Source organism: Cyprinus carpio, chromosome A20 (genome assembly GCF_018340385.1).
Source record: "Cyprinus carpio isolate SPL01 chromosome A20, ASM1834038v1, whole genome shotgun sequence".
In the NCBI taxonomy this organism is placed as follows: Eukaryota; Metazoa; Chordata; class Actinopteri; order Cypriniformes; family Cyprinidae; genus Cyprinus; species Cyprinus carpio.
Genome location: NC_056591.1, coordinates 19,831,214 through 19,854,984, shown reverse-complemented (window position 1 = coordinate 19,854,984; position 23,771 = coordinate 19,831,214). Strand labels below are relative to the sequence as shown.

The 23,771-nt window shown below is 35.2% G+C and overlaps 1 protein-coding gene across 1 annotated transcript; it reads left to right on the top strand.

The window, feature by feature from the left end:
• Window positions 1–20,090: 20,090 nt before the first annotated feature.
• Window positions 20,091–22,406, top strand: LOC109080237 (cbp/p300-interacting transactivator 2-like). Its single transcript, XM_019095320.2, has 2 exons — window positions 20,091–20,281; window positions 20,475–22,406. The coding sequence occupies exon 2, from the start codon at window positions 20,479–20,481 to the stop codon at window positions 21,145–21,147; it is 669 nt and encodes a 222-aa protein (XP_018950865.1). The 5' UTR covers window positions 20,091–20,281; window positions 20,475–20,478; the 3' UTR covers window positions 21,148–22,406.
• The last annotated feature ends 1,365 nt before the right edge of the window (window positions 22,407–23,771 follow it).

Sequence of the window (23,771 nt, the reverse complement as noted above, 5' to 3'; positions counted from 1 at the left end):
GTTATAAGGTGCAGTGGATAAGACAGGGGCTGAATATCCCTTTAGCCTCTTACACAAGAAGTTTTTGAAGAGCCTTTTTTCAGATGTCTTTCAAAAGAGCAGAGCTGACTTAAGTATCTGATTGTGCCAATTTTATGCACCTTTTGCATGTTCTTACTGCAGGTAACTACTAAAGGTACAAAGTCTAAAAAGTGTGTATTTTTAAACAAAGGTTAAAAATGCCCTACTGGTAATACTTGGCAATTGAAAGAAGGTACTGGTTGTTGTCATGCACAAGGTGATCTAAAATACCTAACTGTTAGCATTGCCATTTATCTCTAACTGGTGCAGGACTCCCTAGAAGTCTGCAATTTGAATTATGCCAAATTTGCTTTCCTAAGCTGTAAATGCCATGTAACTTATCATTTTAAAAAATGACTTGAGGACAACAGTGATTGTCTGATGGCACCATAAGGACACGCAATGTCCCAAACCCTTCACTAGCAATTATTCTAAGCTATGATGTAAAAGGCAGCTGAGAGGGTGGAAAAATTAAACTCTTTAAGAAATAAATAAAAAACACAAGGGAAAAAAGTGCTACAAGTGAATTTAGGCATCACATCATAGCAATAATTATGTTAATTAATAATTAACATCATAATAAAAGCTGAAGATAACTTTAAACAAGTATTAAATTACTAATATGTGTAAAAATGAACTTAGGTGATGCCAGTGGTAAAATATGTAGAAATTAGCATGTGTGTTTTCATGCAATGGACAATTTTGAGATTTTGGGCTATTTGGGTTTTCATTAAGTGTTGTTTCAGAATAATGGGAAGAAAATATCCAAAATAAACTTTTAAGTGTTTATTTTATTGCACGTTATCTATTTGCATCTGAATATTTCAATTGCATTACATATCTTAAAGAATTATCTGATTAACAGATAAAATGTTCTTAATAAAAATAAAATTTTATCTATTAATTAGATCATTCCTTATTTGCACATTTAAATATAACATTTCAGAAAACCTGTAATACAAAAATTTTTTGCAATCAACTTGGGAAGTATGGTAATATCTATTAGTTACATTTTAACCCATATTCCTTGCCTTAAATCTGGAAAATACTTATAAATAAATAATTTTTTTATTTTTTATTTAAATAAAATCACTATCAACTGCATTGGTATATTCTTGTATTGATTCTTGTACTATTTAATAGTGAAGTGTGATTTTTGCACCACTAGCATCATGAAACTGCACAAATAATGACCATTTCCAAACAGTTTTCCTGGATCAGTGATAACTGGTCAAACAAATATTCCCACCCCAAACACACTGTCATACAGTAGCCACTGTTGCTATGACAGACTGATCTAAATACTCAAACAATAAATATTAATCTTGTAATATGTCATAGCCTATTACTTTCTCACTCATGTTATTGTGACAATTGGGGCAGTTCTCTTCTTAAGCCATAGTTTTATATTATTCCATGACAGAAACAACAGACACATATTAATTGGAAGCAGAAAAGATGTTCTTAATTATTTGTCCATGGCATGAAAACAGTCTTGCAATCTAACAATCAAATCAAAAAGAACTGCACAGTCCTGTGAGGCAAATACATTCATATAGCAGTAAAAGAGCCAAGAAATTAACTAAACAAAGAATACCAGAACAATGTCCAATTAACAAAGCCACTTACTGCACATCATGTATTCATGTCTCATTTCAATATTGTGAAACTTAATTAGTTGAGCTTTTAGTTAATTGGTTTATGTGGAAAGATGCATTGAGTCATGAGTTGCTTTGCCGCTTACACAAACATGATTAATTAAAACATTCAGGCTTACACTATCAAATCTACAGTCAAAGGCATGCACAGCAGGTGTGACATAAAAAAAGAGATCTTGAGAAACCTTTAGTTACCACTATAATTCTCAATTTAGACTTTCTTTTTCAACTCTCTCAACAATTAACAGTACTTCAGTAAATAAGATTACATAGCATTCATTGCAACTGAGCTGCTCATTTTGTAATCCTAAAACTCAGAAGTGAATTTTAGGCAATATAATAACCATCATAAATATTAAGACTATATAGCTTCAGATTTTTGTACTCTGCTCCAGTTACTGTTCTCTCACATGTAGTGTTTACAGCATTACAATCATTGTAGTGAGTGTGATCCCTTTACATAACCATCTATTCTCTAAACATGCAATAGAACAGACAGTCTGTGTATCATTCAGAAACAAATCACACAAAGAACATACTTTCACACTGTGATGAGCTCCATGGTGCAACTTTTGAGTCAAAGGGGTCATATGATGCGATTTCAAATGTTCCTTTCTCTTTGGAGTGTTACAAGCTCTTGGTGAATAAAGAAGATCTGTGAAGTTGCAAAGACTAAAGTCTCAAATCCAAAGAGATATTCTTTATATAAGTTAACACTCATCCACATCCCACTGAAACGGCTCGTTCTAACGCCCCCACATATCTACGTCAGTATGTGGGAAGATTTGCATAACGCTGCTCAGATGTTCATGCAAAACAAGAAGGCGTACCTTTTATTCTCGTTGTATTGTTGTTGCCGCCGCCGCTGCCATGTCGTATAGACGCTGTGTGTTTCACTGTGAAAGCGAAACTACTTGTTCGGCCTTCCAAAAGAGGACAATATCCGCTTCATCATGCCTGAGGCTGAGCCGTGCTGGTCGCTGAGGAAATACTTCAACTTTGAACTGTGGATCCCAGAATCGGGTTTCACCATGGACGAAGAGGAGTCCAGCCCAGGGTCGTCACATGTGGTTGCTGCAAGCCCAAGGTACCCTCCTTTGTAGAATCCGCCTGCCACACCATTCTCAAGCCGCCCGCCTCTGCTCACTCAAGCCTGCCGCGGTTCACTCTAGGCGTCCGGCCTCTGCTCACTCAAGTGTGTGTGACGCTGTTTCGCTGAGTAAGCGAAACTACTTTGTTTTTGCCTTCCAAAAGAAGACATGACTAGAAATCATGTTTATATCACGTTTATAATGGGTTTTATGTTTATGTCTCGTCGCTCCGGCTGGACAAGGCATCACAATATGTTAAGGGGCATAACATTTCCGTCACATGCTTGAGGCATTCGGCCAATCACAACGCACTGGATAGCTGGCCAATCAAAGCACACCTCGCTTTTCAGACCGATGAGCCTTGTAAAAATTGACGCGTCTCAGGCATAGAGGAGAAACAATAATGTACAGTTTGTGGAAAATAATGTGTTTAAACCACATAAACAAATTTCATTACATCAAATACACAAAATAATGTTCTTTTTAGCAGCATCATATGACCCCTTTAAATTCCCAATAAAGATTTTTTTGTCCAGTAATGTAGCCTTAGGGAGGAGGGAGGAGGGGGGAGGTTGTGCTGCAAATACATTTTTAAGAATGAATACCATCTGCCAGGCACAGAGAGGTCAGAAAAAGGTTGGCAAGCTCTTCTGTGTTATAATATTTTGTCAGTCATACTGCTTTCCGCTGCATCCTGTTTACCATTCATAAATGCTCCTCTGTGGCTACCCAACACAGCATCAAAAATGCTAAATTAATATCGTAACTATTTATATTACAGTGAAATACAACTTCAACATGCAAAACTTATGAACTTAGACTTAATAGGATTACTGTAAATTTTGGTCTGTTGAATTTGCTGGTTTCATGTTCTCACCAGCAAACAAAACACTTTGCAGTCAACACAAACCATCAAGAATCATGAGAACAGATATGTATGTACAACCTGTCCAAGTTGGCATTAACCACATTTGGTTAGGTTCAACCAAGTGACAAAACGAATCTGCACACACTCTCTTGGAAGCTTGTAATAATATAATACAACTTGATTGTAATGGGAACATTTATCATACAGCCATGTTTGGTTTAGGGTTTGGGTTAGGGTTTTTGTACAACCCAACTTGGTTTCGTCATCGCATACAAATGATTATGACTTCTCTTAAAACCAGGTTGAACATACAATTGAGTTGTATTGAATGCAGAAACTTTAAAATAAAAAAGATATGGTAAACTTCTTGTCCTCCTTTTTACAAGCTCATGAGTCTATGTTTTGCTATCTTAACTATGCACTTTTTTTCCAGATTTTTTTCTGGACTGCAACCCACCAGTTCCACTGCTTTTACACATCACACATTAAAACTGACCCCTTTCTTCACCAAATGTGCCCTTGATATTCATACACATTTTAATTTCTTTTTGTCTAATTTGTGAGCCATTATGAGAAGTCTTGTGTCACAGAGAGCCTGCAGTGCGTCCCTGCTTCGGCTCGAGTCATAATAAGTCAATGTTATGAGGAAAAGGAAATAACTATTTATAGGGCTCTTCAGTGGGCAAGGAGGCTTAATGAAAGCTAATAAAGCTTATTCTTACTTAGCCTAGATTATTTGGAATATATTACTTTCCTACTGAGATAGAGGGACAGAATATGTGCAAGAGTGAGAGAGAGAGATTAAGAGATCTCGTATAAGCACATATTTAATATAAGTGGCTTGTGGTTTATAACAAAAAATACACCATTATCTGTAAATGTATATAGTTTGCAAGCTTGTTAGGTACATTTTAAATTCCTTTATAGGTTGGGCAGTTTAAAATGCACAAGTAGAGTATGGATGGATCAGAGCCATAAGTTATATCTGCAATAATGAAGCAGAAGCAGGGGTAAAAAACAAACAAACAAACACTTATATATAAATATAAACAGCAAAGCCATGATGAATCAATTACATGATGCTGTAGAAGATCCTTTGAATGAACCCATTCCTTTAAATTAAATTTTCAAAAAAGCTGATTTGGAGAAACGTGGCTTCCAATCACTGGCATATGGAAGCCCTAAAGGGCCATCCACACAGTACGTTTTTTTTTCCTTTGAAAAACGGGCAGTGGAATAGGGGGAAAAAAACAATGTTTCAAGGCATCTTTTTCAAATATTAGACTTATTTTAACTTCAGCGCTGCATCATTAGAATGCCCTGTCATGCAGGAGATCCTACTTTTTTTAACTTGCTTTATCTTGATTGTCTTATTTTTTCCTTGATATTAAAAAGTTCCCCCAAAAAAATCTGAAAAGAAAATTCTGTCATCATGTATTCACCCCATGTCATTTCAAATCAATATTTGAAATATATTTGACTTTTTCTTCCATTTTAGTTACTGTTTACTTTTGTCCATAGTATTGGATTGTATGAGGGAAAAACACTTATGGGTGATTATATTATAACAGCATTATCATTAATGAGTGAACTTTTTAACATAGCAACAACTAAGTTTTCTCAATCACACAACTTGATTTATTGTTCTCAATTTATTTTTTGTTATGTTATTTTTTTATTTGTAGGATAGAAATGATGGTGCATGGTTGAATTGATGTGTTTTTGATTTATTAATATGTTTGTTGTTTATTAAGAGGTTTTTTGTATGTGAATGATAGAACACTTCTAAATCAGAGTCCGACAATGAGGAAGGATACTGCAACTGTATCATTCTAGGCACTATAGTGACTCTGAACATGATGTCAATTTGAGTCCAAGCCAACTAGAGGGACCGAGATGTCTTCAAGGTTCACATGAAGTTTGACTTGATTTTTGATGCCGTTATTTAATGTGAGAAATTTAAATTACAAGAGATCACAGAAGTTCTGTACTATATTACAATAATATAATCTACATATGTGTACATATACACACATTATTATTATTATATATAGGGCAGCGTTTACCAGCTATCTTGGTCTTTCAGCTTTGTCAGTGAAAACGGAGTAAATGAAGTCATACTGATAACCAAATGTATTCTGACTTGTTTAATCCTCCATTTCAGTGCTTAAATTTTGTAGTTAAATCTAATCCTGCAATGAAGAGCAAATAAAATGCTTTAGCTATACAACAGTACAGCTGGCAATCTCTCTCCATTACTCTGCCAGCTTAGAGACTCAGCATTAAGTTTCTATATAGAGATGTTAACACCTCTCCTACTTCCCTATTCTGAACAGACAGGATGTAACAGTAGGAAATATTTTGCATATCTTAAGTCCCCAAATGAATCTTTAAAAAAGTGCCAGCAGTCTATCAGCAGCCCTATGTTTTATTAAACAGCTGTACAGTTTAAACTGGGACATCTTCATTCTATTCGGTTATTCAGACTCATACACTATCTCCCAAAATGTTAGGATATCATGTTTTAGCTAATCCACTCATATCTATTTAGTGACTGTAAAATTACAAGGTTCTTATATGTGTAAAATTACAAGGTTTTTCAATACTTCACATTTTAAAGGCATAGCACGAAAATATGAAAATTCTGTCCCAGTTGATTTTGACTGTATGGACAAAATAACACACAGACATATTTTTAAATATATAAATACAAAATAAAGTCGGACAGGTTTGGAATAACATAAGGTTGATTAAATGAAACAGAATTTTCATTTCAGGGTGAACTACTGCTTTAACTGTCAGTTGTCCTTGCAACCATGCTGAGTTGCAGGAGCTTTTTTCGAGGGAAATGCATGTTATGTGCACTCACACTGGGTACCGATTCCAGCTCTATGCATTGATTAACATTTGCAAAAATGCAGATCAATACCCACTAGACTGAGGCCAGTGGTATTCTATCATAGAAAAATGACTAGATATTCTGGAGCCCAATAGTGCATGTGTGTGTATGTGGCGTAGGAGAGACCTTTGGCCCCTCATCATAAGACAACCAGTCTCCAATGGGTCCAAAGGTGGTCAACATCACATGGCCTGCCAGCCTGTGTTTGTTTTCCCCATGCTTTTCGTCCTAATTCCAAGCCATGGCAACACTGGAGCAACGGCACGGGGGAATGTCGCCGTAACGCAGGAATGTAGATTTCATAACAAGAGCTAGGTTCGCAAAAAACACAGTCAGAATGAGTTCGCAGGGCTGTGAAAACACTGCGGTGCTGCTGCAGCGCTTTGGATACTGACACAGTTGTCACAAGGGCATTCCAGGCTGGAAAGGCAAGGGAAGGGGAAAAACAAAGTCAGCAGCATCAGCAGTACCCCATCTTTCTCTTTTTTCGCCCTCATTCCCCACTCCAGATACAGACAGCTGTTATAGATTCCGTCTTTTAAAGACATCTTTAGGCAAAAGGGTGCAGGAACTCCAGGCCATACAGGACGGCGATGCCCTTGGGGCAGATTTGACAAGGGAGGAAAAAAAAGTTCCTTTTGAGGTCTGTTGTCGCTGGAAGATTGAGGGAATGACAGCCAGGAATTCTGGAGCCAGAGAGGGGGGCACTGAAATGAATAAAAACCATTCTTCATACACCGAGCATTGCTGACTTACAAAGAAGGGTGGTTGATTAGGGCTTGTTTTGCTTTTGTGACCTTAGTGCTTACAAGGTCTCAATCCCCCTGCTGAGTCCGGCAGTGGCCTGGAGGGGTTCATATCAGCCTCGTTTGGTTGTTTCTTTTGCCTGCAGAGATGCAAAAGCAGCCAGTTTTGTTTTATTGGCGAGCAAGAATAATGTTGTAGTAAACTGTTGAGCATTACAAGATTTTTCCCAGTATGTTGCAAGAGTAGGTTAGCTGAGGAATTGAAGACCCATTCCAAACCTGCAATTTGTCACACTGCAAAAAAAAAAAATGTTAAAAAAAGTTAAATTTTTAAAATTCCAAAAATATATTTTTACCCAAAAAGCAAAATTACATAAAGTTTGCCTAAAATTGGCCACTGTGCTAAAAATTATATAGTATTATAATAATAATAATTTTAAGGATACATTTAATGAAAACTTTGAGTATATCAAACAATTCTACTTCTACTTATCTTTTTTCAAAGATGCTTATATATTTGTACGGATTATGAACATACAGTGTAATAACATACTGACACAAGTAACATTACAGTATATTTTCCTAGTTCTAGTAGGCTACACTAAATGTGTCTAGATGGCAAATACACATATGCAAAATATATGCAGATGAGGTCGCGCATAATAATAAAAAAAGCATTGAAAGCTCTGTGCATAGACATTTGGAGGAGAAATAAAGCCCATGCATGTACACACTCCTAAACTCCTACTATTCTGCTATATGTACAGTATTATAAATCTGAAAACATTCATCAAACAAAAATTATAATAATCTGCTGTTTGTAATTGGCACACAATTTTACACACCAAGCCCCTCGATTTTATACAGAAGCCACAAAAGCCTAATTACATGGAGCAATATAGAATTTGAAAGTCAAATGGTTATTGTCGGTGGTTAGCATCCATTTCTCTCGAATGAAGTTTGTCATACCTAATGCTGACCATTTTTCACAAAGAGATCACTTTCTCGAGCTCCAGCTTAAAGCTAAACTGTCTGAAAGTACTGTCTTTCACCTACTATTTGATGAGGGCGATAAATGACTCATCTGGTAAGTTTTATTGCAGTAAACATTTGTCATGATGTTCTGCTGCAGTTGCCTGGCAACCTTTGCAAGATGAGAGAGATAAGTATGGCAGGGCAGCCCACACTGCTAATCAAGTTGCTGAGATGAAGCTAATTATTGCTCCGGTGAAATTTAAGGACAAAGACAAAGTCCTAATCTTCTCTCTAGCAAGCCAACAGAAATCCCATTTCTGGGAGATATTTCAGGTTATGGCGATATATTATGGAAAAACTGTTGGCTATTTAAGTTTTTAACAAAGTGGAATGTGCTCATTGCAACCTAAATGAAAGCATAATAGTAATTAGCAATTCTGTATCAACTACACTGCATCCACAAAATATTTAAAGCAAAGCAAATTATTCATGTGTAATGGATTTTAAGAATCCATATAGTTCATATGCAGCTCAATGAGTGTTTAGAAACACAAGTGTGTAATTGTGTGTGTAGGGGTAGTCGGTCGGGTTTTGCCTACATAATAGGGACCAAATGTCACCACATGGACAGAAAACCTGAAATCACCAACATTTTGGGGACCAGCCAACTGTCCTGTTGAAGAAAAACTGTTATATATATATATATATATATACACACAAAGGTTTCTGTGATGGTTAGGGGACAGGAAAGAAAAAAAACATTAGTCCAGTATAAAATCAATGCAAGTCAAAATAAAGTTCGCACCATGATAGAAAAACAAATGTGTGTATAAGACAAAGAGGGAGGCAAAATGAGTGTTTCTATCCTATGTTCACCCAGGTAAGATCTGTCAATCTTACTTTAATCATGTTTACTGGAAAGAAGGCCACTAACTATTATCCAGCAAGGAAATATATAAATTTTTATATATATATATATATATATATATATAGCTTTTCTTCAAACAGCTCAGTTCAAGCATCAGACTGCTTAATTTAATAGCTTCAGGCTGCCAATTACATTCAGGGGAGCAAGCAGTACACTGTCAATTTCATCCTGTTGGGTTGAGTATTAATTTCCAATGACTCTTGTTGCTTGGAGACCGGCGTAAAGTTGGATTGCTTCAATGTTTATTTATCAGAGTGCTTTCAGCCAGTGGAGGGGAATAATGCTAGACATACTTATGATAGGAATAATGTCCCCGGTTCAGCGCAGTGAACTCACAGTCTGTACTGTGGCATTTCCAGATTACTGCAAATATGACTTGAATGCATAAAGAAGTCAAAAAAGTACAAATCATTACAGCTGCTCCTATTTTGATCTATGATCTTCTGTACGATAAAGCCAAATGTAATTCATTACTGGAATTTAGTAACAATGTGAATGAGGTGAATTCTGCAAGAAAAGTCATGACTGAAAGTTTATATTAACAGAAAATACTGTCAAGTTAGCAGTAGTGACCAGACCTACACCCACATAAAATTTAGCTGAAGGAATGGTCCAGGTTCAATAAACGTTAATGTGTGTAATGTTCCGCATTAATAAATTGCTTTAAATAAATATGTATTCTATATGACAAAATGTAATAATGCTGAGCTTTAGCAACAACTGCAGCTAATTTCCAAAAAAAGATTACAAAAGCATTAATCTACAAGAATAGTCAAACCAGAAATATTATGATTTAGATAACTTTATAGCTCAAATAATATATTTTTTAATAGAAAATTGTTGTAACAAAGACATGAAAAACTTCACATTTCAGCCTTTAAAATCTCATTACCATTAATTCAAGGCAACATTTTCTAACCATTAACATTTTAATGCAAGTTTGATAAGTTAACTTTAACAGTAAGACAAAAAAAAAGTACAAATAAAATAATAATAAAGGATGAACTGAAATGATTTTCTGTGTTTGGTAATCAATATGCCACAAATGCTGTTCATTAAGCTTCACTTGTATTGAATCCAGAACATTCCTTTAACTAACAGCAATTAATGAATGTCGGGTTGCAGGCAAGATAAAACAATGATATATAAAAGCGCACAATGAATGTTGATTCAGAACCATTTATACTAACACATTACTTCTAGTTTCTAGCCCTGCAATCTAATTTGTTAGGCTCTGTGGAATCCTGGTGTTGACCCTGCATTTCTGTTATGGGAGTGTGAAATGAAGCAGAAGAGTGTATGCGCCAGGACGGCGGAATTCCACAATCATTTTGCCACGCTGAGCAGAAGCTCACCAGACAGGATGGCAGCTACACTGCAGAGAGCAAGACAATGTCATAATATTGTACAAGTTTTCAAGAGTCAATGGCTAATACAGCTTTAGTGTGGCATTTGCAAAGGTTTTTTGTTAACATGCCATTATCACTCCTGAAAATTAATGACAAGGACTTGCTGTGCTAGTTTAAATAAAATAAAACTTGCAGGACACTGCTGTCTGGACTAATATTAGAGGCAACTACTGGACATTTTTCAAACTTCTAATATCTTTAAGATAAACTTTTAAGCCCAAATCAAATGAATGCATAATTTCAGCTCTGTGTAAATGACAATTGTATGATGTATGCATTAAAAAATATCACAGGTCATGTTTACACTTAGTATGAAATCCATCTCAGGTAATCCAAATTATAAGAATTCTTATTACAATGTCAGTGTGTTACTGCTTATTTTAAAGTGCTAAAATGAAAAATAAATACACAAAAGTCAATACTGTGTTGCTTCCAAAAACAGTATGTATCAGTTTTAATCTCAAACATGATATTTCAAGTGGAGTGTTCTCTGTTATTTTCAGAATTGCAGTGCAATTACAATTCTGGTTGATTAATAAAAAAGTAGTTGCTATTAAGTGAGCTACAATTTAGACAATATTTCCTGTTTTTTTATTACTGTTTAGCCAAGGAAAAGAGTTCCAAACAAAGCCTTAGCTAAACATTTGTGCATCTCAGTGCTTGTTAAGTTTTTGAACAAATCATTGATTCAATGATCCATTCATGAAGACAGTAACTTGCTTCATTTCTAAATGAATCAGCCATCTTGAGCAAATCATTTGAATGAAGATTCAATGAATCACTCATTAAGACCCCCACCCCCTGACAAGCTGACAAAACTGACAAGCTATGCAATACCCCGTTCATTATCGGCGATGTATCACCTGCGATTATGAACGTGATATTGCGTAGCTTGTCAGTGAACTACACCTCAGTGTATTAAATGCCGCTCCATCTGAAAGCATGTGATGGAGATTTACTACTAATCACAGAACTGCCTTTACTGACGATATGCGCATGATCATTGCATTCGATTATTTGCACAGCCCTATTGAAAAAAGTCCCAAAAAAGAAATTGGGATCTCATTTTTGTCAATATTGCACACATCTACTATTTAGCAGATGTTCACCAAGTGTAAACAGTTTGTTTTACAGATTAATTTCATTGCAACAAAAGGAAGTCACAGTGCAATACTCATGTTTCAGTACAAGTCTCAAAAATATATGCCAGTTAATTGAGACAGCAGAAAACAGTTTTACAGCTTCGCCTGAGGAAACTGCAGTGAGGGGAATGTAACTAGTGACTCAAATAAGCAGGTCATGCAAATAAAGCCAGATTAAATCTATATTCAACATCAGACACGGTATCTAAACTGCTAAAGCAGGCCTGCCCTGACCTCACAGACAAGCTGGAAACAACAACAACACTTGCAACTCCATAAATCAATAGGAACCTTGATGAACTGTGGAGGCGTAATTGTTGCAAAAGTTGCCTCATGCCTCAGCACTTTCTAATTGACTGAACTTATCCCCACATCTGCCATGCGTACACACACCACTTAAAAGGCTAAATGAATTGATTTATGGCGACTTTGTCGAAAACTGGCTCCAAAGTCCGTAAACATCCTGTCTTTGCAGAATGAACAAAAGTAGGTTTGAGAACATGGTCTGCCTTCCCACCATGGGATGGCTGAAATATGGCGATCACATACACACATTCTTGCTGCAGTCCATCGAAATCATCATTTTAGACCACCTTGGAGCAGCTTGTTCAGTGGAAAAGACAAAACACCTTCTGGATGTGCAACATGCACTGTGAAAACCAGACTGACATAAAAGGAAATCGCACACAGAGGAATTAACTAGCAATTTAGACAAATTCTCCATGACACCCAGTCATGAAGAACAAAAATAAGATCAAGAAAACTTTTTTAATAAATGGGAATGACTTCAAAACAATGGCATGACCACATGAAATGTGTCATTGTCAAATGCATTCTGTTCTAGAAAAAGTGTGCTGGTAAATTGCTTTGCACATCAGTGTAAATCAATACACTTGGATGACACCGTAGATGAATCATTTGAGAATATTGACAGACCTTTCAAGCAATGACAAAGGCAATGCATGGCATCCTCTCTCTAATGTGATGTCAGAATCTCATAGGGGATCTCAAATGAACAGTCCTACCTTCAATACACACAAACGTGACTTACACTTTAACAGTTCATTAACAACAACTAGTGGTCACATTTGTACTAGAAAATTACATGTTTACTTATGCTTATGAAAACTGAATCCTTAACATCTGAAACCTCTCTACTCAAAAATATAGACAGGAATTAATCAATTCACTTGCTAGGTCCACAAAAAAAATGCTTTTTAACTTGAAATTAACATTTAAAGAAGTTCTACTATTAACTATATACTGTGACATTGGCTATTTTTTTAGGTTAACTGACAAAAAGTGACGAGTTAAAAGCTGTTGACTTAGCAAACATGTTTTGTATGTTGAAGAAAGAGTTTGTGAAGGTATGCATTAGAATCAAAAGCATGCAAATATCGCAGTTCATTATGTAGTACTTTCTTCTTACAGGCAAGCTAAAAATTTGACTCATAATTGCCATTTACACAGTTGGCTGGCTTTGATATACATGCACAAAATCCAATATATAGCTAATAGGTATGTAAAAGAAAGAAAGAAAGAAAGAAAGAAAGAAAGAAAGAATGTATGGCTGGTTTGTATGTAAAAGAAAGAAAGAAAGAAAGAAAGAAAGAAAGAAAGAAAGAAAGAAAGAAAGAATACACTGTCTGAGTCTAAATTAAAGAGTGGAGAGTGAAGAAATGGGTCAATGTCTATTCCACAGACAGACATTCATTCATACCATGAAAGAAATGCCAGACAATAAGTGGAGAAAGGCAGGCTGATACATGCTTAATGCACCAGAGCTTACTGACCCCAAAAAATCTTATTTTCACCTTCATTTGACCCGCTTATATGCTAAACTATAAGTTATATTCTGAAATACTGATATTTTCATCTGTAGAATATTTACTGAATAAGTAAAAACATCTCTGGTGCTATAGCTATACACTATTTATCTATCTATCTATAGCTACAACATATTCATCAATGCCACAACATGCTTATTCACCATTGCAATAAATAGTCAATTTACAATAAGAAACTAACATGAAGGCTCAACACATCATTAACCAGATTAAATCTAGACAAAAATCTTAAGTAAATGTGTGTGTGTGTGTGTGTGTGTGTGTGTGTGTGTGTGTGTGTGTGTGTGTGTGTGTGTGTGTGTGTGTGTGTGTGTGTGTGGTGGTGGGGGTTATAATACAGGGAGATCAAAACCATTTTACAGCTGCCAATTTTATAAATGTTATTAAGCCAATAAAACAAAAATCAATTCGATTTGAATTAATTAATTACTGTGTCCACAAAATAATGTTAACATTTAGTTACAGCAGATGGAGATAACATTGTACTTTAATAGATAGCATACCATTTCCATGCAATAGCTATTTACCTGCCACTTAAAACAACTGAAAGTTGTTTACCTTCAATATCCATTTCAAAAACATTCTGAAGGTACGCTGACTTCCGATAACGCGAATCGCTTCTGTTTCCCACATATGTTCTTCGGTGAGCTGATATTAATAGTATTCCGTGAAAAGGATTGATTGCTTTACAGCAACAACACATGCATGTGTACGGCTATCCATTGTAATTACTACAATGCATTCCACTCACTGTAGAGGGCTCCAAAGTCGCAAAAATACACAAAACTGCATACAGTTGCTTTAATTTACTTCAAAGATTACCATGGTTCATGTAAAATAAAGCAATGGTACTATAATGATACTTTTGTGTTACTGTTTTGTTACACTTGTGTTGCATGGTGTTTACCTTCAGAGTGGTTCGCAAGATGCACTGGTTAGTATTCGTAACTTAATAAAATCTACAACGCTGGAAAACGACAGAATGCAGGTTTGGTTTCGATGGATTGTTGTTAAATTCTAAAAATCACTTTTTATGTACTTTTTGTTCCTAGTGTACTGAAGTATTGCTTTGCTGTCCAGACAGCGAATCGACTCTCCAAACTATTCAAACTACGATGTGATTCAGACAGTTGTATCGATTCGCTGAAAAGAACCGACTCAAACAGTGATTCATTTACAAACGGAAATCGATTCGCTAGTTTTTCGACGGAAAATGTTCTATTTGGCATTTTCTGTTATTATTAAACCTTTCTGTATGCTTAAACTGTTTTAACCAGACGACTGGCCATCTTAAACATTTACTAGAATTTACATTTAGACATTACATTTAGACATTTATTTACATTTATTTTATTTAGGCTTTATTGCTGAGGTTTCTGTGGCTGGCAGGCTTGTAGTTGATTCCCATAGAAGGGTAGGATGAGACGTGCAAATCCCACCTTTATATGCACTCTAAACGAGAAAGCGAGATATCGTTTATTCATCTTTATCATCTATATAAAATAAATGTTCATGATTGAGTCATGCATGGATAAATATTGCAGGCCAGTTCCCTCACAGTGCTGGCCTTGTGCCAGTTCTATAAAACGTAACCAGCTTTTGCCCTTTGGGTAAACAGAAGAGGGGTTTGCTGTACTTTTACTATAATGCTCTGTCTTATGAAAACATTGCTACACAGAAAAAGTAGTCCAGAGAGTTGTCTACTTTAGTTCACTGGCCAAATACTGCTGAATACTGCTTTTTATTTTTTCCATAACTAAAATGGATTTTTATAGTGAAAGCTGACACTATGTCTGCATTTTTGCTTATGATAATACAAAAAAATGATTCAAGTAGTCCCAACCCGAAAGAAAAAAGTGAACTTATATTTTACAAATCAAATTTAAATGGGTTGTATGCATTTAATATAGGGTTGAATGCATCTAAATTAATTTAGAAAAGTTGATAGACAAAATGATTAAAAATGCTACATTATTTTAATTTAGTATATTTCACCAAGCAGCTAAAAATTTTTTTTATTAAGATTGAAGATTGAATTCAAGACATGATACTTTTTTATATTTATATGTTTATGTTCACATATCCGATGACATCTAAAAATACATAAAAAGCCAGGTTATTGAAATAGTCAGGTTAGAGGTTTTTATGTTAAGCTACTCAACAAATTTAACCTCCTCAAGTTTACCTAAACAACATGCTAAATGCTTGTACATGCATGACTGTTCACATGCGCAGTGAAGTAAAAACAACAGAGACGGAAAGTGATTCAGAGTGATTTTAAGATAAGAAACACATGGGTGTTACATGTGCTGCTGTTATGCTTTCAGTTTTCAGTTGTTATTTAACTTGTCATTATCATTCACACACAAGCATGGCTAGATTTTTATTGACAGTTCCAGATCATAAACGGGTAAATTGGAATCATGTAACAATGTTCCAAGTGACCCAGGTGCAAACAATACAACTAGGTGCTCTGGGGTGAGAAATTATTTGAGGTTCTATACCAACTCATTTATGTGTGCAGTAAAACTCTCCTTAGCTTATATTGTCTCACGCAATGTTCTCCACTGAAGGGTGGAAAAGATGTTACACATTTGATATTTTATTTTTATTAACATGAAATAAATATCCTCAGGATCCTTCAAATTAAACCTCAACATCATGGAGTATAGCACAGGCAACAATTTATCTGTAATTTATTGTCCATAATAAACCCAGTTCTCTCAAATAAAATCATATGGCCCCTGACGGTTTTATTGGTAGGTTACAATACACAAAGTATATATTTTTTACACCATGTCTTATATAAGAAAGTGTTGTTGTTTTTTTTCTTTCAAAGGTTAAGGCACTACATTTGATCCAATGCACCAAACAGAAAAAGTCTATTGAAATAATAACAGAGCATGTTGCTTTCGAAACAAAAGCTCCCAAATCAATGAGTGTCTTCTTGTGACACAAATGTGCAATAGGTTTCGAACATAAGGCTTAGAGGGTGTAAAGCTCATTAGTTAGTTTCCCTACTGAGGCGGATTCAGGCATGACTATGGGATTAAACGGCTTTTGGAATGCTATTGTCTAAGCAGCCTCTAAAATTGAAGGAACACAGATGGGTCCAGGTCTTTCTATGTACAAACTCTAAAGATACAGATAACTTCTTGTTTGACAGAATTAGAAGAGTGTTTTTGAAATTAATGAAGTCTAATCCATTAATCTGTTGTCGATTATGCTTGTCTATTTATAGATATTTCATTAAACATGGACATTCTACTTCTGACTTCCAAACAGTGTGTCATTTTAGATCCTATTGAAATTAAGAAAAATATAGATAATTTCACCCGAAAGCTACTTTCAATCAGTTCCTGTAGAGCACCATGCACTATTACAATAGGATGGGGAAATTATGGGAAAACATTTCTGATTCATATATTTGTTTGAACATTTTTGTGTGTGTGTGTTTTATTTTTACATTGAAATATTAAAACCAAAAAAAGTGAGTTTGATTAAAAATGTAAACATTTAAAAAAAATGCATTATATATTAAACATCTTATAATATGTTTAATTATTTAAAAATTGCCCATGTTTTTTAATTAAGTTTGGTTTTTGGCCTTTCGTATTGAAAACTTCTGCAGAGGAATATGAGGAATATGTGCCTGTCCCAAAAGTACAATGGTCACATTCACACATCACACACTACAAAACATTTCAAACATGCATGCAAGTAATGATGGCCATAAAATAATTAATTAATGACCTTGTTAATGGGCCCATTAAACAAATGATCATATCAACCAATGGTGCTGCTTTCTTGTAAACACATACATATTATAATTGAACTGGAATGGCTTGTATTTAGTGTTTAGATGTTTAAAATACATGAAGCTCTGATCAACATTGCAATTAATTTTGACATTAGTGCCAGGCTGTTGAATTTAAAGCAGGTGTTGTTTTCATGTTTATCTTTCAGAACATTTTTTGACTTTCTTACCCATCTATTAAGGGCAGCATCTATATCGAGACTCACAATGAGATTCTTCTTAGAGGTAATTTTCTCAAATAATAATTTACAAACTCGTAGTGATAAGAACATATGCCTTCCATGTCAGATAAGTAGCTAAACAGCTCAAGAAGTGTAATTTGTTCACTTTTACAGTGAATGGCTTTAAGAGCATTATATGCATCTGACATAATTACACATGATAACATACATCTCTAAGGTATGGTTTGTTTACTTGATTTCTTGAGATCAAACGAACTGTCAACTGTCTCTCAGCAGGCATATTGGTTTGGACGTGCAGAACGTGAAGATTCTTTGGCAGCAGTGCACACAGACTCGTCTTATCAGCACTCCTGGGATTTAATTGCTGCTCTTTTTTTTCTTGTCCTGTTTTATGTTCTTAAATTTGACTATGGACAAAACTGACACTTTGCATTAGTGTTCAAGTTACAATGTGAACATTTAACAAATACTAACAATTGCAAATCAAATTATAACTCACAAATTAAATTATATACTTTTACTTAGATTTTTTTTTGCTTTGTAAATCCTTTTTATTTTAGAGACGTTCAACTGACTTTCAACTTTTGCTGTCATCTCATTAGGATGATGCTTATGTATCACTATTCAAATTTATAATTGGTTAAAATCATTATGTCACAACTCAGTTCAGCTCATATTATTGCAAGTGTTGGTATAAATTACATGTGCATGAAAAAATGTGTGACACGGGCACTGCAGTGTAAAGTGTCACCAGCCCTGTTTATCTCAATCAGTGTATGGTGTTAATGGATGTTAGAGCACGCACACTGCCTTTAAAACCATGTGAAACGTGATTCCATGTTTTGCTCACTCTTGTCGTGAACAGAAATAGCCGCAATGAGGTAATGTGTGCAGCGGTGTTGCTCTATGCGCGCGAAAGGCGATTGGTTGCGCGCTTCAGCTCCACGTTTTGCACGAGTACAGAGCCAGACTTTTGCGGCAAGCTGTATTAATATTTATCCATTATACGTACTAGTGTCTATTTTTTTGTGACTAGTCAATATTTTAATTACTAGTACACTGTAAAATATTTTTCGAAGTTGTAAATAAAACAAAGATTATTGGAGCATGTTTTACAATAAAATACTTCAGCTTTTCTTAAAAATTGCATGTTTATTCAGTGTGTTACTTGCATTTCTTTATAATTGTTTTTGAAATTTACTACCAATTTTTGAGTTAAATTTACTTCTACACCAATTTTTTCAGTGTAAGTAATAGTAGCATCTTTTTTTATTTTACTAGTAACTCAGATACTAGAATGGTCTACTAGTAAGCTATACTTATTTAATAGATACTACTACTTATTCCAATAGTGACTAGTATCTATTCAGTTTCATTTTAATTGTATCCCAGTTTCACTACTACTTATTGATTGAATGAATAATTAGATATAATTTTTACTAGGCCTAACATTTTTATCTTACCAGTTATAGTTGTTTTTTTCTTTGTCACGTTTAAGGGGTGTTTAGTTGACATTTTCAACTAAAAACTGAAATAAAAACTTTTTTGTGTTTTGGCCATTCATTTACATGACAACAGCACTTTGGCTGCCTGAAAGTGCAAACATTTGACAACAGGTTTAAAAGTGCACGTTTTTTAAACCAATACTATTATAGTCTCTATGTAATCTACAAAAATGTGAAATTGTGAAAATGGTGAAGTTATGCACATGCATATTACGTATTCAGTCTATAAGTTTGTAGGTGTGTAATGTTTCTCTTGCATAGTGACATCACCAACTACTGACCTGGCATGCAGTGTTTTTAGTCATTTTCGCACATCCATGTGAACAAGTATTGTTTTGACAATGTCATCATCTGAACATTCAACTTTTTAAAAAATTCTGTTTTTAATACATCGTCATGCAAACATGAACTTAGTGAAAAGTCAGAAGGACTGTTATACTTAAATTAAAAACCAAACCACTTTTATTATTTTTTTTTTTTTTTTAAAGAAAAAGCATTGCTAGTAACAATAGTAACACAATAGTGTCTAATAAAATGGTCCAAGTCTATAATAGCTATACTACACTGAAAAAGCAATTGTGTAGAAAAATGTAATGTTTTCAAACAAATGGCAAATAACACATTGAATTTAATGTGAAATTTTAAAGTAGAAAGTTAAAAAAAATAATAATAATAAAAAATCTTGTAAAACATTTCTTGCATAAAATCTTTTTGTTGTTGTTTTGTTTTTTACACATAGTGTAGGAATACTGGAACAACTATCTTTTATAAAACAGATTCAAGAAAAGGGGAAAATTTAAGAACTATCCCCAAGGAATAGTTACAAGTAAAGCTGACTTCTTCAAAGTAGTTTGGATGAATAGACTACATGATAATACCGCTTGCCACAGGCTTGAATGTAGTCAGATTGAAGGTTGGCTTTGCTCCGCCCCTGGCTTGATTGTATATGAGTGCTCACCGAGAAGCATGCAGCAGTTTTTCGTAATGTTTTTGATGCGGAGGCTGGTGCTTAATGCGGTCTGTATTTGGAGAGCATACGCTTTTTATTGACTTGGATTAGGAGGGACTGTGAACTCTTTCATCTCTGGGATTGTCAGTTACTTTTTGCTGTTGCCGTCTGCGGTGCGACGCACTCAGCAGATTCAAGCAGAGAGGTAAAGGTTACAAAGTTTAGCCTGCTTGTGAATGTTCATGACACAGTTACACGCGTGTGTTTAATCGTGCATATTGCAAACAAGCTTCGATTTAATGTTGAACTATATAAACCAGATCCTTGTGCCTTCTGACGATTTATTTACTCTATGTTTACGCAAATTGCCATATTAACTTTTGCAAACTGTTTTCCAGTGGAATGGCAGACCGCATGATGGCAATGAACCATGGACGTTTCCCAGATGCAGTAAATGGGCATCAACACTCCGCGCGCAGGATGGGAATGGGACAGTTTTCTAACGCGCTTCCACAGCAGCAGCATTATAACGTTACCATGGGAGATCACCTGCATTACGCTGGAGGGAATGTAAACGCAAACCACGGGATCCGGCATTCCATGACCTCTGGGAATAATATAAACGGAGGGATCCCCAATGGTAACTTGCCTGCCCGCTTTAACTCCCAGTTTGTCGGACAAGGGCAGCAGCTCGCTGCCAGCATGCAGTTGCAGAAGCTCAATACGCCTTACTACGGTCACCACACGCATCCTTCCCATCATCACCATTACATGCACGAACTGCACCCCGCCAGCCACCAGTTAAACGGGACAGGACAGCAGTTCCGAGACAGTAACGCCAAGCAGAACACGTCTGGGGTTCCTCTGCCTGGCCACCACATGCCTGCAGCAATGCTGCCCCCCAGCGTTATCGACACGGATTTTATTGACGAGGAGGTCTTGATGTCACTGGTGATAGAAATGGGCTTGGACAGAATAAAGGAGCTGCCAGAGCTCTGGTTGGGACAGAATGAATTCGATTTCATGACAGATTTTGTTTGTAAGCAACAGCCCAGCCGAGTGAGCTGTTAATCTCACTTTTTTTTTTTTTTGGCTTTGTCCTTTTTTTTTTTTATGAGACTGATATTACTGGTGTGTTTCCTAGATCCATAAACGAGAGGGTTCCCACAGTCCTGGATGTATCAGGGAATTTCAAAAGTTTATTTTCAGGCCTGAAAAAGTCTTGGAGATTAATTAAAATGTAAAAAGTCATGGACATCTGTGTGGTCAATATAAATTTTTCTAGATATGCTGAAGTATTACATTGACCAAAAAGAAAAAAAAGAATGCAATCTCTATATTTTTAAAAATCCTTCACGTCACAGATGACTGGAGAAGGGGTAAATGATGTAAATTTATTAGTCAGAAAGTGTGGGAACCCTGAAATCCAAATGACGAACCCACAAAACATGGAAGTACCATTCAAGAGTAAACTTTCATCAGCTGGTTCATGCCATTATGTAACAGAAATGGATTTGTTTTGCATGAGGATGGTTTGGACACCCAAGAGTCATGCTATGCATCACATACGCAGGGGCTAGAGAGTGAGAAATGCAAGGAAATCCCAGACAACTCAAGAATATCTGTTCAGTATTAATGTAGCAGACAAACTAGACAAAAAAAAATCATGTTTTGCTCCTTCAGACACTTTTAACATGAGACCTCCAGTGGTATCAGATGTCAGTGAATGCATATTCTAAATAATGTTGGTGGTTATGTGACATGATTGTAGATAATAGTGTGTAATTGTCTCAATCAGCAATGTACTATAAACTTTAGTGGCCATATTTACCAGATTCCTGTGCTGCTCAAAGATTCATTGAACTATGAGCAGATGCTTCAAGTTGTTCTTCTCTCCACCATTTCTACATCTACTCAGGCCCATGTTGCCTCCATGATGCTTGTGTGTATATCAGAGCCTAAAACACATACGGAAATTATATGAATGTGAGTGAGAGTGTGCATTTGCCGGCTACTCTATATGTGATTACATTGAATACAGTGTATCGAAAAGTCCAAGAAAAGACATTACGATCCTGAATGTCATAGTCTGGAATGTTGTAAAGGAAGGGAATGTGGAAATATCCCAACACAGAAGAGTTTCATCTTCATCAGTTTTCAAAAATAGATAGACCACTGTGCTTATAGTATGCGGTACATGGCAATACTACTGTGTTGAGGCTTTCTAGGAAAGTTTTACAGTATTTTTGTATATTTTTAGAAAAAAAAATGTTAATTTATTTTAATTTGCAAACATGAATAAAGCAGCAAAGGCTCATTACTGAAATCAATGCCCTGTTCTTTCGGGTGTCAGCATCATTTACGATTCCAAATTGTAATTATGATGTTCTATTCATGTCAGTTTTACAATTAAAGTTCTGTTCTAATCAACATAATACAGTGTTTTTGTTGTAACATTATAAAGCTGTATATAAATTGCAGCAAGAATTTCATTTTAACTCGCACTTTTTCATGATAATTGGTTTTAGCCTTTGTTGATTTGATTTGTTAATTCTACACTTAATTATATCTAAATAACATATATCTAGCTTTTATTTGGCGAAGAATGTCCTTTTTTAGTACTCTCTTTAAAAGAAGTCATATGACATGTCATATGACACTTTGGGCAGCTTGTCCATTTCTTTTTCTGGTGGAAAATGTGCACATTTAAAAGGCTCACTGTAGATGTTTATTAAAATGCAAGTCTAAGTGCTGGATAAAGAGTCCAGTTTCACTGCATGAATAATTATCATGCAAATAGGTAGCATTCAGCAGAATTTGTCCTCCAGTGAAATTAAGCTTCTCAGAGTTGACAGCTTACTAGTACCAAACACAGTCTAAAAACCATCAAGGGTTGATAGAGTGAGCATTAGCATAATTTGGAATTCAAGATATACAGAAGTGGGAAATAAGAGCTCGTCCTCATCCAGAACTGTATTCAACAATGATCTCAAATGTTCTTCTGGAGTTATATGCAATGCAAATCTGATAATGCAAATGATGATAAATTTCAGTGTGCATCAGGAATGTTAATTGCTGATGTAATAACTATATCTAGTCATGTCAGTATTTTAGTCATGTCTGAAATGTCTACATTTTTGCATTAAAATTGCTACATTCCATCACCTTTTACCCACCCTCATGTCATTCCAAACCCATAAGGCTTTGGTTAATTTTCAAAACACAAATTAAGATATTTGTAATGAAACCTGAGAGGTTTCTTTCCCTAGAAAATCCAAGTAACCAAAATTAGAAGATCCAAAAAGGTTATAAAAGCATCAAAAAACAAATCGATTTGATCCAAGTTTTGTAAAGAGATACAATCACTTTATATGATGATTCAGATTTCATTTGTTGTCTTACATCTTAACGATGAAACCACTTGATTTATATGGATTAATTTTACGCCGCCTTTATGACCTTTTTGTATCTTCTAAGTTTTGGTTACCTGTATTTTAAGTTTTGGTTAATAATGGTGTTTGGTTTTATTAAAATTATTTTGTTTTGTTTTTTTAATTTTATTTTAATTTTTGTTTGTTTGGAATGACATGAGGGTGAGTAAATGATGAAAGATTTATATTTTTGGACTAAACTATCCCTTTAAGAGCAAGTAAGTACCTTTTCTACTGGCCAAAATATACAGACCTAAGATTTAA